Source organism: Apodemus sylvaticus, chromosome 1, assembly GCF_947179515.1.
Source record: "Apodemus sylvaticus chromosome 1, mApoSyl1.1, whole genome shotgun sequence".
NCBI lineage: Eukaryota > Metazoa > Chordata > Mammalia > Rodentia > Muridae > Apodemus > Apodemus sylvaticus.
The window spans coordinates 19,626,201-19,652,895 of record NC_067472.1 but is presented as its reverse complement, the minus strand read 5'-3'; the positions used below and the strand labels follow the sequence as shown (position 1 = coordinate 19,652,895).

General features: G+C 50.0%; 3 protein-coding genes across 3 annotated transcripts in view; 2 read left to right on the top strand and 1 right to left on the bottom strand.

Moving 5' to 3' along the window:
- Positions 1 to 15,177, top strand: part of Ubtd1 (ubiquitin domain containing 1) — a 55,778-nt gene extending 40,601 nt beyond the window's left edge. Inside the window, exons 2-3 of the mRNA XM_052185859.1 lie at positions 12,652 to 12,879; positions 14,118 to 15,177. Of these exons, the coding sequence (XP_052041819.1) occupies positions 12,652 to 12,879; positions 14,118 to 14,500 (611 nt within the window). The 3' untranslated portion in view covers positions 14,501 to 15,177. The remainder of the gene's footprint in view (positions 1 to 12,651; positions 12,880 to 14,117) is intronic.
- Mms19 (MMS19 homolog, cytosolic iron-sulfur assembly component) overlaps positions 1 to 26,695 on the bottom strand; it is a 173,363-nt gene that overhangs the window by 76,495 nt on the left and 70,173 nt on the right. The gene's annotated exons all lie outside the window — the stretch shown is intronic.
- Ankrd2 (ankyrin repeat domain 2) lies at positions 16,665 to 26,667 on the top strand. Its single transcript, XM_052185884.1, is given in 10 exon segments — positions 16,665 to 16,728; positions 16,731 to 16,849; positions 20,865 to 20,966; positions 21,112 to 21,270; positions 21,365 to 21,472; positions 23,565 to 23,663; positions 23,933 to 24,031; positions 25,407 to 25,505; positions 25,697 to 25,795; positions 26,521 to 26,667. Coding segments are annotated over 10 exon segments (1,080 nt in total). The 5' UTR covers positions 16,665 to 16,679.

Sequence of the window (26,695 nt, the reverse complement as noted above, 5' to 3'; positions counted from 1 at the left end):
TGAAACAGACCTCTCTTCTTCCTTCCTAAACTACCTACCCTTTGCTTTTCTGTCATACATAGCAACAGAAAATGGACCAAGACAGTAGGCCAGGCTATAAGCTGTGCTTTAGGTAAGTCAGGTATATTAAATGCATTTTTGTTTTATGCTGTTCAGCGTACAGAGGGTTTATCTATCTTCAGGTCTGTGCATCTGTGTTCCCTTCCCCCCAGTGAGCACTAACTAGAATTAATGTTTGCTTTCTGCCATTTATCCAGCAATGGAAGTAGGCTTCCACACAGTGTAGCAATTGCCCCAGGTGGGATAGTTGTATGAGATGGGAGACTGGTCTCCACTACTGAGCCCTAAGCCAGCTGTGCTTAGTTGGGGTCTAGCTCTAGCTGGTTTCTGAATCCATGCTTCTTAAAGGCTGTGAAGGACATGGTGGGCACAGTCCTAGGAGTGGGCTGGGATCCAGGATTTAGAGCTCGGCTGGACTCCTGTCATCTTGCTCCTGTTCTGTTTTGCCTCCTGCCTTTGTCACCCTAATCACTCACTATGTTTAGTTCCAGATATCTTCATGTTCCAGGTAGAACATAGCCTGCTCTGTTGGTGGAATAGTTTAGCAGAAGGATTTAACACACACACACACACACACACACACACACACACAAAAGAAACAGACATGGGGTCCATTACCTCTCAGCCCCAGTGTCCTCATCAGTAAAACAAAGGGTTAAGGCTACATGATATTAATGTGTCCCTCTCAGCTTCAGGATTCTGCCCTGCAATGCTATGTGCTGATGGAATGGCATGTCTAATGCCAAGTAATATGGAACCCAGAGTGCACTTTAGGCATGACTGGTACTCAGTGGGTTTTCCAACGTGATGGCAGCTGAGACATCTAGTCAACCTGTGTGGAAAGCAGAAACAGAGAGCTCTTCCCTCCCTCTTTTTCCTCCCCCCCTCCCTACAGTCCCAAGGTAAAAAAGGGAGCTTGCCAGATAGAGGAGACCTTTCTAGCAGTCCCCAAGGAGCTCCTGATTTATTTATTAGCTGCCACCTCCTCTCCTACCCTAGGAGAACTGCTGACCCTGTGTCATGAGGCCTGCACAGGAATGACGCGTCCATCAAGCCTGTTCTTGTCCCTGTTAAATCTAACCTCGGTTAACCAGTGTTCTCCTCCACTTGAAAGTACAGAGCAGGAGTTTTCAGGTTTTTTTAAATGCCTGCAACTTCACAAAGAAGCTGCTGGCCTCTAACTGCATTGTGGTGGTGCATGGCATTGACCAACTTGGTTTTCAGAGTCTTTTATTTAGGCACCAGGCAGAGTGGGCACACTTAGCCATTATCACAGCCCCGTGAAATGGTCTTTCTACATATGGGAACACCAAGGAATAGGATGGTGCCACATTCACGCAGGTGCTTGCTGGTCAGAGAGCCCCCTCTGCCCATCTCTGAAGGCCTTGGGGAATAATCAAAAAGCAAAGAGGTGGAAGTGTCTCCTTAGTTGTCTGTGGCCAGAAAATTCATGTTCAGGTCAGGACCCTGGTTGCACTTGGAAACAGATGTCAGTCCGAGGTGAGGAGAATGTGGTCACTTACATGTGCGGACTTTATCAGTAGCTGCTCTTCAACAGCATTATGTCCTCTCCCCTCGAGCTAGCCTCCGCTGCGGAGCTGTTAGCCATCTGGCGTGTTAGACCACCCTCCTGAGATGTGGGGCTCTGTGTATACTCAAGCTCACATAGGTGGGTTCCCTGCTGGGAACCAGGGTGGTGAGCCATGCCCACTCTGGGTACTATCTGCTTTTGCTTGACTTCCTGGGGCCTCGGTTGGGGGCTCAGGCAGGGGCAGATAATGGTGTCTTTCCTAATACTCAGGGTAGCCTGCCTGTGAATGTGTATGTTGTGTCAGAGTGGTGAAAACACAGGCTTCTGTGTTCTTGTGAGCCCCCTTGTCCTTTTCCATAGCTGCCCCTGAGACTTCTGGGTAAGGCTGTTTCTCTTGACTACTCTTAGAGCTCCCCTCACCGCAGAGGTTCCGGCCTTCTCTGGGCTTGGTTTCTGGCATCCAGTGCCTCATCCTTCTGCAGTCTCCTCATTGAGCACACTGTGACTGGCCTTGGCCCACTCAGGCCCTCCTCTGTCCCCCCCTCCCTGTTTTACTCACAAACAGTCCTCTCCCCAATTTGCAGGGCTTTCTTCCCAGTGATTCTGCCTTTTCCCATACTGTCTGCTCACTTCATTTGTACCAGATGCTGAACCTGCCCATGGGACCAGGAAGATAAACTTGAGGGCTCTTATAGCTTCAGGCCACTGAAAAGGATAGTGGCAGAAGAGTTCAGTACTCTGGGTGTGGTGCCATCCTGGAGCCAGAGTCCTGGAGGGCAGGAGTCTTCCGGCCTTGATCCTTCTGCCCTGCCCAGGACTGCTTGAGAGCCTCTGTACCCCAAGAGGAGATACAGTTTAGGATGTCTGGCTTGTCACTTAGCAACCAGCTCCACCCTTTCTTTCCCTTCTCTAAGCCCTGGAGGTTGGCCCCAGGGAGTGGGAGGCAAGGCCCACAGGCCTGCTTAGAGCCTCAGCTGCACAGAGATGGACCAGTGCACTCCTTCCTCCTCCCCAGTGAAGGTTACCCAGACTCTGAGGGTCATCTCAGGCTACCTCTGGCTATAAATACTATCTTTCCTGAGGGATTACCCGGACTTTTCTCCTGGCTGCACCCTCTTAGGCTGGCCTGATCCTCTCAGGGCCAGTGGTTCTTTCTGACCTCTCATCTCCTTAGCCAGGTGGGTCACTGCAGACTTCTGCATTCAGCTGTGACTACTGGGGACAACAGGAAGACCTGGGGGAGACTGAAGAATTTGTTCTAGCAAAATGGCCCTTGCGGCCCAGACTGCTGGGACCAGGTGACTCTGGTTCTTGCTTTCTTCTGTGTGGCTTCATCTCCTCTCAGCTAGCACAAGCCCAGGCTCGTCCATAATCAGTACTTCAGGGCAGGACCCTGGGCCCATCCTGGGAGCCAGGCCTGGGGTGGAGCTTGGTAACCGAGCATGGAAATAGCTGAGGGATTTCTGCAGGCATAAATAGGGCCAGCTCTTGGCTTGTCTTGGGAAGCATCTGCTCCCTTTTGTTGGTCTCCAGCTGCATATCACATCTCAGGGGCTCAGTTACCCTAGTCCCTGAACCATAGGAAGAATCTCCTGGGGTCTGAGATCAAGAAATAAAGGGAAGGCAGGTGTGATACCACAAACCTGTAATCCCAGTGCTCAGGAGCCTGAAGCAGAAATATGTGAGTTGTTGGGCAGCCTGGACTACAAAAGCAAGGCCCTGTACACACACACACACACACACACACACAGGCGTGCTCTCCCATCCTGCTCTGTCAGTTCATTCATAATTGAGCAGATATTTCTGAGAATCTGCATTGTGCTTGACACCCTCAAGACACTAGTTTACTGAGAGCCAGGCCAGGAAGTCTGCCATGCCCTTCCTGTGTTTCTGAGAACTCCTGTTCTACATAGTCATTCTGACTTAAGCAGTCTGAGTCAGGTGCTGGGATTGACCACACACACACACACACACACACAGGCACACACTCTCACCACCGCCATAGGCAATTTGGAAAGGACCTGTAGTGTTCTCTGGCCTCCTCTTACCTCCCTCCCTTTGGTGTCAGACACTACTTATTATCCAGGCCAAGCCACAGTGGCCACCATCATTATCCTCCCCAGCCCAGACACTGTGCCCTCTTGCTTTCTCCTCTCCCCAAGTCAGCTTGGCAGCCACTTTGGAGACCATATGTTGAGCTAACTTGTGTTAACCTGTGCTGCGTTATTACAGCATTTCCACTCGTGTTCTGCTGTGTTTACAAAGAGGGGCTTTGGGGTGGGGGTGAGGCAGGGTTTCATATAGTCTCGTCTGGCTTGAATCCCACACACAGCAGAGGGTGACCCTGAACAGCTCCAGTCCGTCCTGCCGCTCCCGCCTCAGTTCTAGGTTTCCGTTCTGTGGCCCACATGGAGGTACAAATCGAGAGCTTTGGTTTCCCATGCTGGGGATTGAAGCCTTGCCAGGCACCTGGGCATTAGGTAGGTAATGCTCTGTCACTGAGCTGAACCCCCAGACTGGCCTCTATCCTCCATATTGCTTTTCCATATTGCTTTGTGACCCATGCTCCCTCATACACATCATGCCTACACACACACACACACACCTTGGTTTCAGGGATAAGACTTAAGTCCTCAGACAAGTGCAGCAAGTGTTTCCTCCTCCTGGACCACCTGAACTTTGTCAGCTGGCATCTATGCTCTTAGCAGGCACCCCAAGAACTCCAGTGCAGGAGCTACACAGTCTCTCTTGGAGGCTCCTGCGCCTCGCTCCAGTCACACACACACATCCTGCCCAGTCACAAGTAGCTTTTGCTATTACCTGCTCATTCCAGTCACTGGAGCCCAGGACCATGTAGATGTTTCCCTACCTCCTCCCACAGGGATGTGACTTGACCGTAATTATTGTGTTTACAGTCTTTTGTGGGCTGCATCCAAAGCAGGGGCGTTTCTTCTGCTCCAGCTTTGACTTGCACTTATGCAGACGAGTGGAGTCCCAAGTAGTCACTGGGTGCGTTGCTGCTGAACCCCACAGAGCCCACCCTGGCCCTGGGACAGAACCCCCAGTGCTGCCGATGCTGAAACTCTGACTCCTTGACATCCTCTGGCTTCCAGGGCTCTTTGGCTTCTCTCTGGTCACCCCCAAAACACCACGAGTCCCCTGAGCTTATTAACAACTTGCATGGTAATCTGATTACAAACACAATTAATAGCCAGGTGGTGGCGCACGCCTTTAATCCCAGCACTTGGGAGGCAGAGGCAGGAGGATTTCTGAGTTCAAGGCGAGCCTGGTCTACAGAGTGAGTTCCAGGACAGCCAGGGTTACACAGAGAAGCCCTGTCTCAAAAAAAAAACCAAAAAGAAAAAAGAAAAACAAAAAGAACAAACACAATTAATTCTCATTGTAGAAAACTTTTGAGAATTTGACAGCAAAAAACAACCACTGGTCATTGCCATTCGTCTACAGCCACTGTTCACATTTCGGTATACATTCTTGCAGTCTTTTTAATATTTACATAATTATGTAGACTCTTTTAGAAGCAGAAGCTGGGCACAGGGCACTTGCTGGTCTAGAGTCTTTCCTCCTTGTCACAAAGTGGCTGCTACTGATTTGGGGGTGCAGAGGTAAATTTCACTTCTTCTTTTCCTGCATATTTCAGCTGTCCAGCTTGCCTGCATGAGACAGCTGAGTTAAACTGTTGGACTTAGGGTTATCTTCTCAGAATAAATTCCTAGAAAGCCAAAAAAGTTGAGCCAAACTTGGTAGTTTTGACATTATATCAAATAAATGAGCTCAATAAGATTTATAACAATGTATTTTTCACAGTAAGAGAACACAGACAAAAATGAGCCCTAATTCCTAATGGCCTGCTCCCCCTCACGCTGTGGGAACAAGAGTCCCAGACAGCTCTGGTTGGGTGTCTCCTGCTTGTCATTAAAGCCAGCCGTTGTTGCTGAAATCCAAGCGCAGTGCCTCCTCCTCCTTGGGGCCCAGCTCCTGCAAGGGGGCACGGCAGGGACCTCCATAATAGCCAACCCAGTCCATGGCTTTCTTCAGCTGTGGTATTCCGAAGATTTATAACAATGTACTTTTCATACCAGTGTTCATATCCTTTTGAGACAAAGTCTCATGTAGCCCAGGCTGGCCTAAAACTCACTCTTGCCAACAAGTGACCTTCAACTTCTGATCTTCCTGCATTTACCTCATGAATCTTGGTGTTATAGACCTGTACCCAATCAATGTGATCCTGCGGATCAAACCAGGGCTTGTGCGTGTTGGGCAGGCACAGTACCAACCATCACCAATCAGCTCCATTCTGTTTTTAAATTATTATTTCATTCATTTGTTCATGTATTTACTTAGTTAGCACAGCATCTCGTGATGGAGCCTTAGCCAGCCTTGCATTTGCTGTACTACAGGCTGGCCTCAAATTCTCGTCAGTCCTTCTGCCTCAGCCTCGTGACTAATACAACTACAGACAACTGTTCAGTTTGATTTTAACATGTCTGTGTGTGTGTCCTCGAGCGCACACGAGTGCACACACACATGCATGTACATATGCCAGAGTACTCTAGTAGAAGTAATATCAAGTTGCCCCCTTCATCTTCCACCTTGTTTGAACCAGTCTCTGCTGGTACAGGAAGCTAGCCAGCCCGCAGCATTTTTAGCGGAGGTGAGGTGTCTTCTCACTGTAGAAACACAGGCATCACAGACAAGCACTACCTTTCCCAGCTCTTACACAGGGTTGGGGGGATTTGAACTGAAGTTCTCACAATTTTTGTGTGTTTTGTTTTTTGTTTCTTTGAGACAGGGGTTCTCTTTGTAGCCCTGGCTGTCCTGGAACTCGCTCTGTAGACCAGGCTGGCCTTGAACTCAGGGATCTGCCTGCCTCTGCCTCCTCAGTGCTGGGATTACAGGCGTGCACCCCCACCTGGCTGAGGTCCTCACATTTATTGTGTAGCAGGTGTTTTACTTACTAAGTCATTCTGCAGCCCCAGTTTGGTTTTTGCTTTGTTGTTCAACTACCTACAAAATATCTTGAAGGTAAAATTAAAAAGCCATCATCAGTTGACTTTCGTGCTTTGATGAAAAGCTTCCTTTGGTGGTTTGTCCGGATTTCGTCTGATTGTATACACCCGTATGTAGGGCTCAAACATCCAGACATGTGTCCTGTGTGTGCTTATGCTGGTGTCTGGAGAGCTGATATCTTTATGTTGTTTCACCCACTGATGAGAACCAGCCTAGAGATGCTGCCACTGCCCTCTGCTGCCCCACAGGAGAACAACACTGAACGCGAACTGGCTGGGCTCCTGTTTGCAGTTGGTACCTGGAGAGGCTCATGCACTGTGTCAATTCATGAGTGAGCAGTCTATAAGACACTTTAGAAAGTTGGCTGCTGTGTGGGTGGAGGAGAGATAACCCTAGAGGTTGCTTTAAGATAAGGAAGTTGTGAACAAAGACAGCATACAAGTGTGGGCTTCCAAGGTGATATCAAAGCATCGGGTGACAGACACCATACTGCCACACTGCTTTTATGTGAGATTTGAACTCAGGTCCTCACAGTTGCACAGCAAACCACCACAGGGATGTTGATTTGAAGATCAGTCCTTTACACAGAGCCCATGGGAGAGGCACATACACATAGTTACAGTTCAGATGTCCTTAGGGTCACAACTCAGTAACCTCGGTTGTCAGGCACAGCTGAGCTAACACTTGAAACATCCCAAAGCTCACCTGTGGCTTCTGTAGGAAACCTGTGATTAGCGGAGAATGAAGGCACATTCCTGTAATGCTAGCACGGTAAGCTCAGGACAGGAGGGCTGGGAGTTCCGGGCCATCCCAGACTAGCTGAGACCCTGCCTAACAGAAAAGGAGAAAAGGCGGTGCTGACACTCAGTTGTGTCCTTTTGCTCAACCCTCTGCAGGTTAGGAGTCTGCAGGCACCAAACCCTCCCTCCACCCAAGCTAAGGGCAGCAGCCAGCCAGAAAGACCAGAGAGAAACACAGCTAGCAACAGCGGTGGCAGGAAAACTACAGAAAGGTTCAAGAAGCCACTGAGCACTGAGCAGGAGCCAGAATCTCATAGTCGGGGTCTCAGGGGTATCCCCGCTACTAGCCATGGTTCCTGCTGGATCCTGGCGCCAACAAGGAGTGGTCACCCCCAAAGACCCTGAGAGACAGAGGCAAAGGGCGTATAAATCAGAAGGAAGATGGGTCCTTGCTCAAGGCAAAAACATCTTCACAACAAAGTCCATCCCAAAAATGTGTTTTCAAAATGTGTTGCTATTTCCCAGCGCCTCTTTCTCTTGATCTTGCTTTGATTTTTGTGGTTTGTAGGAAGTGTTGGGGTTATTCTATATGATAGGCCTGTAACCCCAACATGATTACCAAATAGCTCACCTTCCACGCATGTCTATCAGCGGTGTTCTTTCCTGATGGAGGCAAGGTGGTATGTGCACCTGGGTTCATTTCTGGACTCTCGTCTGTTCTTTTGGTCTCTTTGTCCATTCGTAATGACCACAGCACTGGGTCTCCACAATGGTGGTGCAGGCTATCCTCCCTACCCCCGTATCCCTAGCTTATATTCCCCCCAATCATTCATTCCTTAATTTTATAGCCCAATCAGTTTATATTGCATCCCCCTCCCTTTACCAGTCCCTGACTTGTGTTTTAAAGACTATTATTTCTTAACTTTGCTGATTGATAACCTGTTAAAGTTCCGTCTGAAAGTACTGTTAAGCCTGGTTCTTCTGAGGTTCTCCAGCTCTGACTCATACTGCTGTATTTATTGCATCTTATGACCTTCATTGTTGGGGTTTTGTTTCTTTTGTTTTTTGTTTTTTTTTTTTTTTTTTAATTACATAGGTACACTGTTGCTGTCTTCAGACACACCAGAAGAGGGCATCCGATCCCATTACAGATGGTTGTGAGCCACCATGTGGTTGCTGGGATTTGAACTCATGACCTTTGGAAGAGCAGTCAGTGCTCTTACCCACTGAGCCATCTCTCCAGCCCCTTCTTTTGGTTTTTGAGGCAAGGTTTCTCTGGGTAACCTAGATTGGCATAAAACTTACTGTGTAACATGCCAACCTTAAACTTGTGATCCTCCTACCTCCATCTTTTGAGTACTGGAGTTGTAGGCAAGACAGGGTCTTATCATGTAGCCTTGGCTGTCCTGGAACTCACTGTATAGGTCAGGCTGGCCTCCCAACTCACAGAGGTCTGCCTGCCTCTTCCTCCCAAGTGCTGGGATTAAATGTGTGTGCCACTATACCTGGTCTCTGCTGGATATTTTCCAGAGCGGGTTTGAAGTTGTTTTCTTCCAAAGATGAGCTGTGTTTCCCAGGAATACTTTTCCATTACATGTTGACCACAGCTTTCCACTCACACACAGGAACTGTGTACTTTGGAGCACAAGCCACAGGATTTAGTAAAACCCCTCGTTCTGCCTTCAAGGAGGTCATTTATTTTCCCTGCATCTGCCCTGTCTTCTGTGAACTCGCATCCTGGTACCTACTGCCTCAGGCCACAAGGCTGGGATGGGATGGTGTACGTAGATGAAGAGAGTCAGTGGTGGTCCATGAATAGCATGCTCTTACACTGAGTAGCTGCACTCTGCCCCCCACCCCCACCCCCCACCCCCGAGGGAGCGAAGCCTAGGCCGCCAGCACGGCATAGCCTTGAACTCTCTTTGTAGTCAGTCAAGGCAAACGTTAACGCTTCACCTAGCTCCTGTGAGTTCTCAGCCTCAGCTTTGAGATGGCTGAGCCTCCAGATGCCTGACAGAAGCCTTTGTCCCAGCCTTGACCATAGGCTGGAATTGTCTTATAGATTATTTGGACATGGGTACCAAGAAGAAATGACACTTAACAATTTTCTTCAGATGCTGAAGAAATTGGTTGTTTATGACTTTTTAAAATTATTACATCATGAATACACCTTAGAAATATAACTATTATTTTTATGTAGAGACACTGAAAAAAAAGTTGATTATATCTACTTGGTAGAGTAATAAGATGTTAGTAATTTTATGTGTATGAGTGTTTTGCCTTCGTGTAAGTCTGTGTACCACATGCATGTCTGGTACCTGTGGAAGCCAGAGTGGGACTTGAGGTCCCCTGCATCCAGAGTTATAGACAGCTGTGTTCCAGCATGTGGGGGCTGGGAAGCAAACGAGACCTCTAGTAAGACAGCCAGTGTTTCTTAACTGCTGAGCCAGCTCTCCAACCTCAGAATGTTTTAGTCATGTGGAAAGTTGGCATTAATATAACTATGAAGCAAAAGGAAAATTGAAATTGTATATTGGCATGAAAATATCTTAACTCCTTTCTGGGAAAAGGATTGTAAAGAAATGAATTTAATATCATGACCTGAGTGCAGAGTACAGGAAAATATTGTTCCTTCCTTCCGTCTGTCTTTTTTTTTTTTTTTTTCCATGACAGGGTTTCTCTGTTGTAGTCCAGGCTGTCCTGGAACTCACTCTGTAGACCAGGCTGGCCTCAGACTCAGAAATCCACCTGCCTCTGCCTCCCAAGTCCTGGAAATAAAGGCGTGCGCCACCACTGCCCAGCCTGTCATTCCTTTTGAAGTCTAAGTAATTTTTCCCTCAGTGGTCAGAGGCTGGACGTGGAGTCAGAATGTCGTGGACTTGGTGTGTGTTTGGCTTTTGACAATAGACAGACTGTGGTTTTCCCACCTGTTGGTTTGTCTTGAGGTGTGACTTCATGCAGGGTGCTAATCTAACATGCAGGAAGGAAGGAAAGAAAGAATGCAGGCAGGCAGGGCATTGAGGCTAAGGACTTTCCTGTGTTCTGGCTGGCGTACTTGGCTGTAAATGGCTTGTGTTACTGGGTTTCTCCTTGTTATGAAGTTTATTTCAGAAAGCAAAGAGGGCCTGGTGGTAGTGGCACACACCTTTAATCCCAGCACTTGGGAGGCAGAGGCAGGCGGATTTCTGAATTCGAGGCCAGCCTGGTCTACAAAGTGAGTTCCAGGACAGCCAGGGCTACACAGAGAAACCCTGTCTCGAAAAATACCAAGAAAAACAAAAAAACAAAAAAAACAAAAAAAACAAAAACAAAAACAGAAAGCAAAGGGGGCCAGTCGGGTTCTAGTTTGTGGACCTTATGGTGTTGCTTTGGCTGTTTATAAGGTAGAAAGCATATTTATGGGCACACGATGCCATCTTTTTCCTCTCAAATCATGGGGGATGGATCTTCCTAGTAAACTAATTATTCCCATGATCCTCTTGAAAAGCTTAAAAGATGGGCCATAATCACAGTTTGAGTGTTGTGTTATGAAGTGGAGTACTTTGAGGATACCGACCTGTCATTAGTGCACGAGTCTGACTACTGGGAAAGGTCACTGGCACCATAGCTTCCGGTACAGTGGGAAGACCCTGACTGCAGCCTCAAGGATGTTCCCCCCAAAGGGCATCCTGGCCCCTGGGGCACTGCTGGGCCTTCCTTGTTAACCCACCTGGTCTTATTTTGTTATTCTTAATGTATCTGTACTGTTCCCAGATTTCTTTTATGCTAAACATGTGCTTCTTTATAAGCCAAGAGCAAGATGAAAATTCCACTAACAAGCTGGATGCAGTGGGGCCTGCTTATCATCTCAGACCTTAGGGGCTGAGGCAGGAAGACAACGCAGGAAACTTTTAACAACAGCAAAGGTTGGACAAACAGTCCCAAACTTAGGATCTTTTCATTGTCTGTCTGGCTTTCTTTCTTCCTTTCTTTCCTTCTTTCTTTTCCTTTCTTCCTTTTTTCTTTCATTTCCTTTCTCTCGCTTTCTTAATTTTTTTTTCTTAAAAAATTACATTGTCAAGGCTAGAGAGATGGCTCAGTGGTTAAGAGCGCTTACTGTTCTTACAGAAGACCCTGGTTCAGTTCCTAGCAATCTTGTGATGGCTCCCAACTATTCGTAAGTCCAGTCCCAGGGGCTCAAATAGTTCCTTCTGACCTCTGAGGGCACCAGGTACACACATGGTGCACACATGCAACTAAAACACCCATACACATAACAATTCAGGAAATCATATTTTGTGTGTGTGTGCGTGCACACACACACATACCCACATGGAAATCAGAGGACAGTTTGTGGGAGTTGTCTCTCCCCTCCCACCGTGTGGGACCAGGGAACAGACTTGGGCATAGCCTTGGCCGTAAGTGCCTTTATTCACTAGTCACCCAGCCGTCTCATTGGCCCAAGACCTTTGGATTTTAGAAGGTACAGAAGGGAGAGACAATCAGTAGACACCACAGCTCAGCTGTGACACCCTCCCTGCGCTGGGTAGCAGCTGTCTCGGCCGTTGATGGACAGCTGACACTCAGCTTGGACTGAGTTGCTAAGCTGCAGTGGTCTGTAGTTGTGGGCACTGTGTTTTGTCTCAGAATATTTTCAGTTTATAATGGATTTAGTAGTACATTGTAAGTTGAGGTTCATCTGTACAGAACATACTTGGCTTGGGCTGGAGAGACGATGGCTCAGTGGTTAAGAGCACCTCCTCCTCTCATAGAAGACCCAAGTTTAGTTCCAGCTCCCATGTGGCATCTCATTGCCATCCATTACTCCAGTTCTGAGAGATTTAACACCCTCCTCTGCTGGTTTCCTTAGACACCAGCCATGCACATGGTGCACATATATAAAATAAAAATAAATAAATACAAGGGACAAAAACACACTTGCCTGAAAATTTTATTTCATATCCCCCCTTTTTTGTTTTTTGTTTTGTTTTGTTTTTTTGAGACAGGGTTTCTCTGTGTAGCCCTGGCTGTCCTGGAACTCACTCTGTAGACCAGGCTGGTCTCAAACTCAGAGATCCACCTGCCTCAGCCTCCCAAGTGCTGGGATTAAAGGCGTGCGCCACCACTGCCCGGCTCAAATCCCTAACTTGGGTTTCCACACTCTTCCCTGCTATTCAGAAAGTGAGTGTCCCAGTGTCCTAAATACATAGGAACTGGTACAGTGAAGTCCCTGATAGGCCAGGGCCAGAGAGAGGGTTGGTTACAGCTTAAGTGGCTTCAGAGACACCGAGCCTCTGCATCTCTCTTGCCCAGGTCGCAATGAGCCCTTGAAGAAGGAGAGGCTCAAGTGGAAGAGTGACTATCCCATGACTGATGGGCAGCTGCGGAGCAAACGAGACGAGTTCTGGGACACAGCACCTGCCTTTGAGGGCCGCAAGGAGATCTGGGATGCCCTGAAGGCTGCCGCCTATGCTGCTGAAGCTAACGACCATGAGCTGGCTCAGGCCATCCTGGATGGAGCCAGCATCACCCTGCCTCATGGTAAGCAGGCGGGGCCTGGGCTCTGTTCGTACCTGGACTGGGGCTGAAGGTTTCATTAGCACAGAGGTGGAAAGCCAGTCACATGTGAGAAGTTGCTGTGTGAGCTGGTAGAGGTGAAGGAGTATGCATATATGTGTGGCTGTCTTCTTCCTTTAAATGACTCTTTACAGCATGAACAAAGAAACACAAGACACAAACCAAGCATGGTGGTACATGACTGGGATCACAAGAGGTAGACACAGGGGGATCTGAAGTTCAAGACCAGCCCAGGTTACATGAGACTGTCAGAAGGAGGAAAGGAAGGAGGGGGACAGGAGGGATGGGGGGACAGGATCCCCTTTGCCTAATGAGAAGACAGACACCAATAAAACCTATAAGCAAAAGGCTTGCTGGGGGCACTCAGGACCGGGGGCATCTGAGGCGTTGGTCTGGAGCCTTCTGCTGCACTGCCGCATTTCTGTTCCTAGCACCCTCATTAGCTGTGAAGGGAAAGTAACAGTAGACCTTCAGCCACGGGCCTGGGCCTTGACCGTGCTCCTTTCAGCTTGTGACTTTTCCTAGCCATATGTCCCGGGCATGGAAAGTCTCGGGTTAGAGCCTGGGCCCCTTGTCATCACAGAGGAGGATTAATCCTGATGTGCAGAAGCCACCTAGTCCAGTACGGCACTTACAAGGATGCTGAAGGCTAAGTAAATGTATTCCCACCAGTAAGGAAACAGGGACCCGGCCCAACCCCTAGCCTAGCGCGTGTACCCAGCAGAATGCTGAATAAGCGGGGTGACTTGCTGAGGGAGCCAGACCCTGATGGTCAGGAAGTTAGCCCAGAGTCCCGACTGTGGGGAGGACTTGGGACCGTGAGTGGCTATAGTGGGTGAGTTAACCTGCATAGCCTGCTGGAACAGAGGACCACAGGTGGGCCCCTTAAACAGTAGAAGTTTGTTTCTCACAGTTTGAGAGACTGGAAAGCCCAAGGAAAAAGGGCCAGCGGTTGGTTCTGGTGATGCTTCTTGCTTTTGTGCTGTTTTGACATGGCAGGCATTCAGGAAGGGAGGACTGAGCGGGGTTCTCTGGGCCTTCTCCTTGAAAGGAAGCTGGTCCTGTCAGATTGGGCCCTTGTCATTTACCTGTGTAATCTTATTCCTTCCAAATATGCCTCAACGTGGGAATTTGGGGGACACAGCATTGAGTGTGTGGCATCAGGTCCCCAGACTGTACTGCTCACCCTGCCTCTCCCACAGGAACTCTTTGTGAATGCTACGATGAGCTGGGCAATCGCTATCAACTGCCCATCTATTGCCTGTGCCCACCTGTGAACCTGCTGCTGGAGCACACGGAGGAGAGCCCGGAGCCGCCTGAGCCCACGCCTGGTGTGCGCCGTGAATTCCCACTGAAAGTGCGCCTCTCCACAGGCAAGGACGTGAGGCTCAATGCCAGCCTGCCTGACACGGTGGGGCAGCTCAAGCGGCAGCTGCATAGCCAGGAGGGCATTGAGCCATCCTGGCAGAGATGGTTCTTCTCTGGGAAGCTGCTCACAGACCGCACAAGGCTCCAGGAGACCAAGATTCAAAAAGACTTCGTCATCCAGGTCATCATCAACCAGCCCCCACCACCCCAGGACTGAAGGCTCCTGACTCCAGGGAAGAGAGGCCATGGAGGCCCCTGCAGGCTGTGGGCCCAGGCCTGTGGCCGCCTTCCCGTGCTGCTGTCTTCTTCAGGGGCGCCTCCCGCCCCCTGCTGTATGGCTCTTTGGGAGCTGTGAAGGGACTTGCCTTCCGGGGCACTGGATCCACCAATGCTCAGCACCCAGGGAGCAGTGCTGCCTGCCACACACAGGCCTTGCCAGCCTTGGAGAAAGGGCACGTGGCACTCTTCACCACAGGTTGGAGCCATGGAGGCCGTCCTGCAGACCTGGGGCCCAGAGCTGCTATCTGGTGCCACCACTGTGCTCACTCCAGTTTTCTGCTCAGGGTTGGAAGCAAGTGCTGTCTCCCCCTTTATCCCTTCCATGACTCTGCCCTGGGCACAGTGCCAGTCCCCTGGATGGGGAGGGAGCCCAGTGGGCCCCAGGGCTTGAGGAGCTTGAGGTGGGCCTCTCTGCCTCTCCCTGCACCCAGCACAATCTGCAGAGATGAGGCAGGTGGCCAGATAGCCAGGCTTTATGGTAGGGGTCTGCACAGGGCTATCCCCAACTATAACCCAGGCAGGGTGGGGTCCAAAGCCTGGTCATGGCCCCAGCAGGGCCCTGTGTACAGACACATTTGCATTTTATCAATAAAGCCTTTGCTCCTCTCTTGCCTAGCACATGACTTCACATTTCACAGTATGCTGGAGCCCAGAGCTTCTGCTGGTTGGCTACAGATGGGCACAGTAGAGTGTCCAACCCGATGCTCCTCCTGTGGGCACAGTAGAGCGTCCAACCCGATGCTCCTCCTGTGGGCACAGTAGAGCGTCCAACCTGATGCCCCTCCCGTGGGCCCTGATCTCATCTGACCACACTGTGTTCCTGTGGGTCCTGAAAAAAGCCACTTCACCTGCGAAACACACTTTGCTTTTCTTTAAAGTAGAGATGGAACCTCCTGCCCTGCCTCCTGCAGCAGTTGCTGTGACATTTGTGTGTGTGTGTGTGTGTGTGTGTGTGATGTGAAAAAGTGAAGGAACACCCACAGAAGGCAACAGGAGCCACCCCACAGGGCCCATTGGGATCGTGGAGATGCATCCCATGCTATATCAAGAGCATGGGGTGACGAGCTCCCAGAAATATGTGAGCTAAAGGCAGACAGGGCTGATTGCTCCTGTTTCTTCTGGGGAACTGTGCACATCACCAGAGGGGAATCACGGGGTGTCACTTGGAGTTGTAGAAGTTTGGAGCATTTGTAGTGCACTGGCAGGTTAAACATGGGTCATCATGAGGCTGGGAGTCCCAGGCGAGGAGCTCAAGTCCAGGTCAGCCTTTCCTCCATGTATTCTCTGTTCTCAGGGAGTGTGGCCAGCTCCGCCTAAGGCAGTCTGGCATTGCCTGCTATTCCTGAGATGAGATGGCCTTAGCTCTGAACTTTAACTTCCTAGACTTTTTTTTTTTTTTTTTTGGATTTGGTTTTTTCCAGACAAGGTTTCTCTGTATAGCCCTGGCTGTCCTGGAACTCACTCTGTAGACCAGGCTGGCCTCGAACTCAGAAATCCGCCTGCCTCTGCCTCCCAGATGCTGGGATTACAGGCGTGCGCCACCACCGCCCCGCCTTTCCTAGACTTTTAAAACAACACTTAGTTCTTCTGAGGACCCTAGGAAGATGAAATGGACAGATGGACGGGGTCTGTTCATGCCTAACGGACTTGCCATGCAGTGTAGCTATGTTTCCCTAGGGCGTGCTGCAGGACGCCGTAGCTGCCACCAGGGGGCAGCAGCTGCTCCAGCTTGGAGAAGGTCTCAAAGGCCCACAGGTCTGCTGGGGCTCATATTTGGTTTTTCAGGCTCCCCTGGCTGGCACAGCTAGACAGCATTCCTTGGCATCCAGCAGGTGGCACTGCCATGCAGGCCAATGGCAGCATGTAGGTCCTGCAGCTCATCCGCCCTGGCTAAGACTTAGCCAGTTCCCAGCACTGAGGACACACTGGACAGGCCTCTTTGCTGCAGCTGTCTTTTGGGGGCGGTGTGCCTTCTGGCTCTGGGCCGGTTCCCTGGTTTGGGCAGTGGCTTCCCATGCTCCCTGGGGCTGTCCGAGGTGAAGGTGACAGGTGGGGGAGGCAGGTGGGGAGTTGAGCTAGTAAGCTCATGACAGACGGAGAAATGAGCCTGTGAGCTAATGACAAAGGCGCCCAGTGGGCGGGGCGGGGTGGGCGCTCAGGCCTATAAAGACCCCATGCCCCGTGGCTTGCAGAAACAGTCATGGAGGGCACCGCGGAGGGTCCCGAGGCAGTGCAGAGAGCCACGGAGCTCATTGAGCAGAGGCTGGCCCAGGAGGAGGAGACTGAGGTGGGAGCCGGGCGAAGGGTGCTGGGGAGGGAGGCCTCCGGGTTTAGGCTCAGCCTATCTGTGCCATCGTGGGAAGGGAAAGACTGGGTACTGCCCGGGTCGGACAACATGCTATTTCCCAGGGCCCAACCAGGCCCATTTCCATACCAGGATGTTCCTAACGAGGTTGTGGGTGGTGGGAGATGGGGTTTCAGCCCCTCAAACAGGCACTGGGAGGGGCAGACCTTCCAGAGACCTTGTCCACTCACCTGGGCTTCAAGAGATAGACTGGACTGGACAGGGAAGACAGATGAGTATTCTCTGGGAAAGCCAGAAGGGTAAGGTCCTGAGATACACACACACACACACACACACACACACACACACACAGATTGTCCCCTGGATGCTAGGGCTGGTTGCTGTGGGACCTAGCCAGGACTGTGACAGAGGCCCAGTGCACACACAGGTGCATTTTCTCTTGGCTAAGTTAAGGGGGTAGACTACTGACTTGTCCTGCTTTACATCTTATTCAAAAACAGTGGAGCCAGGTATGGTGGTACACACCCATAATCTCAGAGGTGGAGCCAGCCTGGGCTACATGGTGAGATTACCCACTGGGGGGGGGGAACAGGAGCCTAGAGTCCAGTGCATAGGGTGAGGTGGGCACTAATTTTAACCAACACCTTTTATTTGCATTGTCAACTAAGAAGGCGGCAGAGGGCATAAATGGGCATATGGAAAATGGTCAGTAGTGATGAGCAGGGTGTGTGAGCCCTTCTGGCCCTCCGGGACTACTCTGGTCAGGATGGAGTGTGAGCTGGACCTTCAGGACTAAGGAGTGGGCTCGGGATGTGGGGAGAGGTGCTTGGGTCAAGGAAATGACAGGAGCTAAATAAAGGTGGTCATGAAAGTGTGACAGCAAGAGCTGGGGCCAGAAAAGAAGGCCGAGGACAAACCAGAGAAGTCCAGGTAAGAGGTGCAGGCTCCGTGGGCAGTGAGAACCACTGACTGTGAGAGGGAGGGAGGGAAGGAGGGCTGTGCCATCTGACCTGTTACAGAGCCGGTTCTGATGTTGATGAAAGGAATTTATTGGAGAGGAGGGAGGGGGAACCAATCAGAACTCAGCTTAGAGGCCCTCATCATTTAAGAGAAGAGATGAGCTCAGATTTATCAAGGGGAGTGTGGACAGCAGCGGAGCATCCCTGGATCTCCAGGAATCTCGCCTCTCCCTCCCCAGAGAGCATGTGCACATGGTGTCACTGCTGGACAGGAGTGCCATGCTGCTGTGTCATTTCTGGACTGTTGCCACCAAGACACTGGAACCTTCCGCGAGGGGACACAGTCCTCTTCCATTCATTCATCTAACAAATATAGCCACAGGACTGCAGGGACACCGGCGCCCCCAGCCCCCAGCCTTCTCACCCAGCTCCCCTCCCTGCCAGCGTCCCGGCCCAGCCCTTCACGAGCTCCCTCTCTAATCTGAAGTGTGGTCTGTGGAATCAGGTGGGAGTTTTGTTTTGACTCACGGACCCGCATTCAATTTCATAAACAGTCAATGAGTGTAAACTCCACCAGCCCACAAACAAATCTGAAAGGAGTCTGAGTAAGAAATGGGCGGCACTAGAGTGTAAATTCCTCCTCATATTGGAAGGAATAGAAGGCACAGAGGCCAACCTCCTGATTTGTTGCTCGCCAGGTAAGGTCTTTAACTAAGAACGCAGAGATGCTGTGTCCGCGTGGTCATTCACTCGTTCATCATCCGTTTGTTTAACAAGTGTTAGGTGAACAGCCACTCCATGCCAGGCCCTGTCCCAGTAAATGCTGGAAACAGCAGGTGATTAAGCCCAAAGTCCACCCCCTGGATGCTCCCTTCGTAATCCAGCCAGGGTCCCACGAGGGACGGTAATTGCAGCCCAAGGCCGTTTCTTTTTTTCCTGGAGGAAGATGCCTGAGAGCAGGATGGGAAACTCCAAATCATACAGTGCCACAAACCTGCCAGGTCGTGTAGTCATAAAGCTGGCAAGAGCAGCAGCCAAGGGGACCGTCAAAATGACCACTGGGAGAGAGGAGCGTCGCTCGGTTGGTAGCACATTCGTCTGTCATGTGAAGCCCTGAATTCAAGCTCAGTGCTAAGAAAAATAAAAGTGAATGGAAAGCTTAGGAAATAAAACCTAGAATCTTCCCTGGGAGAGGCTAACACCAGGGCTCTGTGGGAACGGGCAGGGTGCCTGGGCCACATGGGGGTGGGGCAGGTTCTCCCCAGCTGCCCTCCCCACCTGGTTCTCCTCAACCTGGGCACAATTGTCTACCCAAGCTGCTTGGGAGACTCTGGGAAGTGCCAGAGTTCATTAAGAGCGGAGAAGCAGTCTGGGTAAACCAGAGCTTCAGATACAGGGAGGAGGCTCACCATACCATCACCATGTGACCTTGAAAGCTGGAAGCTGCTATTCTACCCAAGCTCTAGATGTTCAGAGCTGAACATTTCTGAGAAAATGCAGTATCTAGCAAGGAACGACCAAGCTTTTATATTATCCAAAGGGCTGTTGTTAGCGGGGGAAGATGGTGAGGCTGGGGGCTGTAGTTCAGTGGTAAAGCCCTTGCCTAGCGTCTGCAAGATCTAAGTTTAAAGCCTGGGGGTTGGGGGACACTGAGACCAAAAGTGCCATCTCTGATCACAATCATCTCATCAAAACAACTTTATTCTCAGCTAGATTCCTGTGTTCTCCTGGGTTCTCCCTCTATGAGCTCAAGCCAACCACAGATGGGAACTTTCTTACATTTTAGCTTTATGTTAAATGTATGGGTGTGAGTATTTTTACCTGCATGTATGTCTTGCATTATATGCATTTCTGATACCTACAGAGGCCAAAAGAAGGACTGGTATCCCCTGCAACAGGAATTATAGATGGTTGTTAGCTCTCATGTGGGTGTTAGGAATCAAACCCTGTTCCTCTGGAAGAGCAGCCGATGCCTTTAATTCCTGAGCCATCTAACCCTGTGCAAAATTTTAAACTTTTTATTTGTAATGAACATGAACAGACTTTCCCCCTTGTCTTTATCCCCTAAACAATAAAAACACTCACATTGTATTAATCACTATATATAATATTCAGGTTAAAAATATACAGGACTGCATATAGGTGTCTTAGGGTTTTACTGCTATGAACAGATACCATGACCAAGGCAACTCTTTTTTTGTTTTTTTTTTTTTTTTTTTTTTTTTTTTTTTTTTTTTTTTTTTTGTTTCCTTGTGGTTTTTTTGGTTGGTTGGTTGGTTGTTTTTTTTTTTTTTTTTTTTGTTTTGTTTTGTTTTTTTTTGTGGTTTTTTTTTTTTTTTTTTTTGAGACACGGTTTCTCTGTAGGCTGTCCTGGAACTCACTCTGTAGACCAGGCTGACCTCCAACTCAGAAGTCTGCCTGCCTCTGCCTCCCAAGTGCTAGGATTAAAGGCGTGTACCACCACTGCACAGCAAGGGCAACATTTATAACATCTTATAAAGGTAACATTTTATTGAGGCTGGCTTACAGGTTCATAAATTCAGTCCATTATCATCAAGGTGGGAACATGGAAACATCCAGGCAGGCATGGTGCAGGAGGAACAGAGTGTTCTATATCTTCATCTGAAGGCTGACAGCAAAATACTGGCTTCCAGGCACCTAGGATGAGGGTCTTAAGCCCACCCCCCACAGTGACACACCTACTCCAACAAGGCCATACCTTCTAATAGTACCACTTCCTGGGCCAAACATATACAAAGCATCACAATCTGTATATATAAAGAAGTATGATATTTTATAAAAGGGCTTATGTATGCTAGAATTTTCTGTGATGGTTTTTGTTTTGGATCTTGAGACAGGGTCTTATTGTGTAGCTCCAGCTGGCCTAGAACTCACTATGTGGACCACATTGGCCCTCCAGAGCAGTTATCCTTATTTTTCAGTTTCAAGTGCTCAGATCATAGGTGTGAGCTGCCATACCGGGACAAAAAAAAAAAAATCATATCCCTAATCTTAAGTAGCTTTCAACGGCTTTCTAGAAACTTCGAAGATCTGCTCCTGGGAAGCTGTCCATGGACATGCTAGTGCTAGAGGAAGAGAAGCGTCTTGGGGTTCAGAGTCCTGCTTTACAAAAGGTTAAGGTAAGTGTAAGAGTCTGCGCTCAGGTGACAGGCCAGCCAGACCCTCGATCCCAGTCATCCTGCTGCCAGCTCAGCTCTTGTATCACCCCATATCATCCTGTATCACTCAGCCCCAGTACAGAGGTGATGGGCCATCTTCCCACAGGGCCAAGAGCGCGTGCGCAAGACATCCCTGGACCTGCGGCGTGAGATCATTGACGTGGGTGGGATCCAGAACCTCATAGAACTAAGGAAGAAGCGCAAGCAGAAAAAGCGAGATGCCCTGGCTGCAGCCCAGGAGCCACCTCCAGAGCCGGAGGAGATCGTAAGTCTCTTGGTTTGAACAGATGTGGGCAGGGGCAGCCTGGGAGGCCCCGAAGCACCCTACTATCCTTTATTGGCGGATGCTCTACCTGCAGACCGGCCCCGTGGATGAGGAGACATTCCTGAAAGCCGCAGTGGAGGGGAGAATGAAAGTCATTGACAAGTACCTGGCAGACGGAGGTTCAGCGGACACCTGTGACGAGGTGATGCCCCTGCCACTGCACCCAATGCCCTTTCGGGACCAGCACCATAAACCGAGTTGGACCCTGGATCAGCTCCACTTGTGGGCTTGTTTGAGAACACTCACAGATGTTCTTAGGGTGGCGTGGGTAGACCTGTAGTGGGCCTTCTTCCTCACTTCACAATTTCCCCAAATCCTTTTCAAACCTTTCCCCAGGCCCGGTCACCTCCATAACAAATGTCACATGTTTCCGTACGGGAGATGAAGGAAAAGAATTCAATTAAGACAGCTAAGGAGATTTAGACAGAAATCCTGTGTCTCCCTAGAACCCCTAGCTGTGGGACCTGTGGCTGAGCTGTTGCCTCTCCATGACCTAGGTCCTACTAGTGAGAACGTGGCCTCCGGCCTTCTCAGTATGGACCATGAGGGCCTCCATACATGGTGAATGGACGGAGAGACCGCTGCATGTGCTGACATAGGACTCTTTCTCTTTCTCAGGAAGTGCTTCTTGCTCGTGCTTCTTTTTACAATTATATTTGTTTATTTTGAGACTGGGTCTCACTGTGTAGCCCTGGCTGACCTGGAACTCACCATGTAGACCAGGCTGACCTGGCACTCACAGAGATCCACCTGCCTGTGCCTCTGTGTTCTGGGACTAAAGCAGTGCACCACCATGCCTGGCTTACAATTACTTATTAATATTGTTAGTATTATTTGCAGCTCCAGAGCACACTGCTAGGAAAGTGTTCTCCCACTGAGTCACACCCCAGCCCCTATTTTTATTATTCTACTGTGGAACTATATAACATGAAATGCATCATTTTAGCCATGCTGATTCAGAGTGGCACTGATTATATCACAGTGTGGTGTAACTATGGCCACCATCTGTCTTTTACATTTTTCTGTCGCCCGTTGCATGGTTTTCCTCTGAAATTGCTTCTTGGCACTTGTGAGATGTCCTTGTTCTTACCGCTATCCTGAGACCAAGCCTAACAGTGGCCACCCACCCCTGGGCCTGCTCTATAGTCTAATAGACTTCAACCACGTCTTTTCTGTTCTCTTGCCTCCATTTCTGTTCTAATGCCTTCTTTTGCCATTAGGGTCTTAATGGGTTTTTCCCCTCCTATTTGCTGCATGTCAAGAGAAAAATATAAGAAAAAAACAAGCCAGGCAATGGTGGCACACGCCTGTAATCCCAGAATGGGGCCACTCTGGGAGGCAGAGGCAGGCAGATTTCTTTTTCTTTTTCTTTTTTTTTTTTTTTTAAGATTTATTTATTTATTTAATGTGAATACACTGTCTCTCTTCAGACACCCCAGAAGAGGGCATCAGATCCCATTACAGATGGTTGTGAGCCACCATGTGGTTGCTGGGATTTGAACTCAGGACCTCTGGAAGAACAGTCAGTGCTCTTAACTGCTGAGCCATCTCTCCAGCCCGGCAGGCAGATTTCTGAGTTCAAGGCCAGCCTGGTCTACAGAGTGAGTTTCAGGACAGCCAGGGCTATACAAAGAAACCCTGTCTCGGAAAAAAAAACAAAAAAACAAAAAAAACAAAACAAACAAACAAACAAAAACAAGTCCAAAAAACCAAAAAGAAAAAAACAAGAGGAGGGTCATGAAAGACTGCCCATGACCAGATCATTAGCACATGGAAAGACTTGCCTTGTGGCACAAGGGTTCCCTGAATCCAAAGTAGAAAGTGGCCTTCAGAGAGAGAAGTTTGTTCCTTCCTTGAATCAGTAATCAGGTGTGTCCTGTGCATCCAAGCCCCTGCCTAGCACTAGGGGATGTAGCCTTCAGCCTGCCAATGTTACCTCGTACTCAGGAATCAGCTGGGCGCAGCTTGGCATAGAAGGTTCAATAAGACCCTGGCACACAAGCATCATGGCATATGAGGGTAGAAGAGCCCTGACCAGCAGGTGTGCCAGCTGCGTCAGCTGCACAGGGGCATGGCTGGCTGCACAGGAGGAGTGAAGAAGCTGGAGTTCTAGGCCGGGGCTCTGGAGAGGAGCTGGCGGAGCACAGCACACATGGGCACCGAGTTTTGACAAGGCCTAGGCCTCGTTTTTGATGGGATATGGGACTCGGGCCTGACAGTCTCTTTCGGGGCAGTTCCGTCGGACAGCACTGCATCGGGCCTCCCTGGAGGGACACATGGAGATACTGGAGAAACTTCTGGAGAATGGGGCCACCGTGGACTTCCAGGATCGGGTGAGAGGGCTGGTATTGGGTGGGAGGTAAGAAGTAGATCTAGACTGTAGAATTCTGCTTTCTGTCAAATCTGTAATACTGGGCTGCCAGTGGGCTGCATGGAGACAGGCCCTACCTCTGTGTGTTCTGTGACATCTGGTGAGCCTCATCACCCTGAGTTGCCTCTGGGACTCTCCCTTGGACTAGTTGGGCCCTGGGCTGTCTGTCCTTTCCCCAGGGAACTTCTTTTCCCTTCAGCTCTCCCATTAAATGCTGTCTGTCCCTTCCAGCTGGACTGCACAGCCATGCACTGGGCCTGCCGCGGAGGCCACCTGGAGGTGGTGAGACTCCTGCAAAACCGGGGGGCCAACACCAACGTGAGAGACAAGGTGAAGCAGTACTTCAGGACACATTGGGGTGCTCAGGGAGGATGGGGGGCAGCCAACAACAGGAAAGCTCACGCGGTAGGCAGGTAGGGAGTAGACCAGCCTGGTTTCTAGGGGGCTGTAGAGAACCCTCAGGTCCTCCAGGGAGCCTGGGAGTAGCAAGTGCTGAGAGGAGACAAACACCACACTGTCTTGGAGATGTGGGCCACTGAGAAGATGCAGGGTTTGTGCATCGTGACATCTGCCGTTCTTCATCATCCACCTGCCTGACCAGCACTTTATTCATTTACTTATTTATTTATTTATAATAATATATAAATAATAACGGACCACCCGGCCATTCATTTCTTTACTCGCAACCTTGAACAAGTACCTGGTCCTCTGAGCCAGAAACATTGTAGAGTTCTTATGTAGATTAGGAGGAAAATGTTTGTAAATGAATTACTTTTTAACATAAGAAGCTTTTGCTGCTGTGCCGGGCAGTGGTGGTGCATGCACACCTTTAATTCCAGCACTTGGAAGGCAGAGGCAGGCAGATTTCTGAGTTCGAGGCCAGCCTGGTCTACAGAGTGAGTTCCAGGACAGCCAGGGCTACACAGAGAAACCCTGTCTTGAAAAAACCAGAAGAACGAAGAGGAGGAGGAGGAGGAGGAAGAGGAGGAGGAGGAAGAGGAGGAGGAGGAGGGGGAAAAAGCACTTGCTGCATCATCACAGTCATTTCTCAATTAATGGCATTTAATATAATTATTCGAAGACCCCAGAGCTGGGTAGTGGTTTTACACACCTTTAATCCCAGAACTCCTCAGGAGGCAGAGGCAGAAGGATCTCTAAATTCAAGGCTAGCCTGGTCTACACTGTGAGACTTTGGTTCATTAAAAAAAATGACTAAGAGAAAGTGGGCTGGTGTTGGTGTGTGACTCCATGGTAGCGTACTTGCTTAGCATGTGCAAGACCATGGGCTCAATCCCCACTCTTCCAATGAATAAACATGTCAGTGGTTGAAGGAGAACCTATGCCCTCCGTACACCTCTGCAATCTCAGCCCTTCAGAGGCAGAGGGAAGAGAATTGAGACTTTGCAACTACCTGGACTACACAGTGGGACCCTGACTTTTTACAAAGGTAGGGGAGTGGGCAATAGCTCACTGCCAGGCAAGAGGGGGGGCTGCAGTAGGCTAGCCCGAGGAGGTGGCACTTACAGTTGTACAGTTGGGTTACTGGGAAGGATAGTGGCATGTTGAACTGTTCGCTCCTGTCCAAGGCGCAGGCCTTGGTGCTCCGTCTTGGAAGTATGATCAAGCTGAGGATAAGATAGCTCCTGTACCCCAGGGTACCACAGTCCAGGCCCATGTGCTAACCGCCCTGTTTCCTCCCACACAGCTCCTGAGCACTCCCTTGCACGTGGCTGTCCGCACGGGACACGTGGAGATTGTGGAACACTTTCTCTCCCTGGGCTTGGATATCAATGCCAAAGACAGAGTGAGTTCCTGCTTTCTCCTCTGCTCAGCCAATATGGGGGTACAGGCAGCCTGGCAGGCTGCCAAGGGCCGGTAGTCCTTCCTGACAGGACCTGAGGGTGGCCGCTTCTGAGCATGGCCTCTAGCCCATCTCCTGTCACCCTACCTACCCATTGACCTCAAGGGTTACTCTGTGCACTACACCGATTCTAGGAAGGGGACAGTGCCCTACATGATGCTGTGAGACTCAACCGCTACAAAATCATCAAACTGCTGCTCTTGCATGGGGCGGACATGATGGCTAAGAACCTGGTGAGTCTCTTCCTCTGGCTTGGTGGGTAGGGTGAGTCCTTGCATGGTGGGTGGTCTGCAGAGGCCATGGGGCAGCCACAGCCTAGGTACACATGTCATTGGCTCCTGGCCACACCACCCTAATCACCTGCCTTCCCAGGTCTCTCTCTTTATGTGTTAAGGTCCAGAGCATAGGTTTGGAGAAACAATAGAGAGGTGGTGAGAGGACTTCCCCAGGGTCCTCAGATAGGGTGAAGGGGATCCCAGCATTCAAAACCAATCAGTGGAGGGCCTGTGGAAGGGAATCAAATTACTTGGCGGCCATTCTAGCACCTCATGTTGGTTCTTGGTGGGCCTCCGACTTTCTCTGAATAGATGTCCTCTGGCCCAAGCCTATCTATTGGTCCAAAGAACAACCACAGAAGAGGGGCATGGAACATTCTAGCATAAGAAAGCCTCAAGGACCATTGAGGGAAAAAACAGGAGCATATGGAGAGGGTATAGATGATCTTAGCTTTGCAGACATGGGCTGGACAATTCATAATGAAGGGACTTTCCTGTGCACTGTCCCAGCATCCCAGGCCTCTGTCCACCAGATACCAGCAGCACCCATAACCTCTAGTTGTGAAATGCAAGATGGCTTTACCCCTGGGTATGTGCCTCCAGTTGAGAACACACCAATATAGCTGAAGGCAATTTCGGGTGGGCTGCTCAGGTCTGAGTAGGCCGGCTTTTGTTTTCTCCAGGCAGGAAAGACCCCCACGGACCTGGTCCAGCTATGGCAAGCAGACACCCGGCATGCCCTGGAGCATCCTGAGTCAGAATCTGAGCAGAACGGACTGGAGAGGCCTGGGAGTGGCCGTGAGACACCCCAGCCTGTACCAGCCCAGTAAATATCTACCCGGAGCTGGGCACCCCACC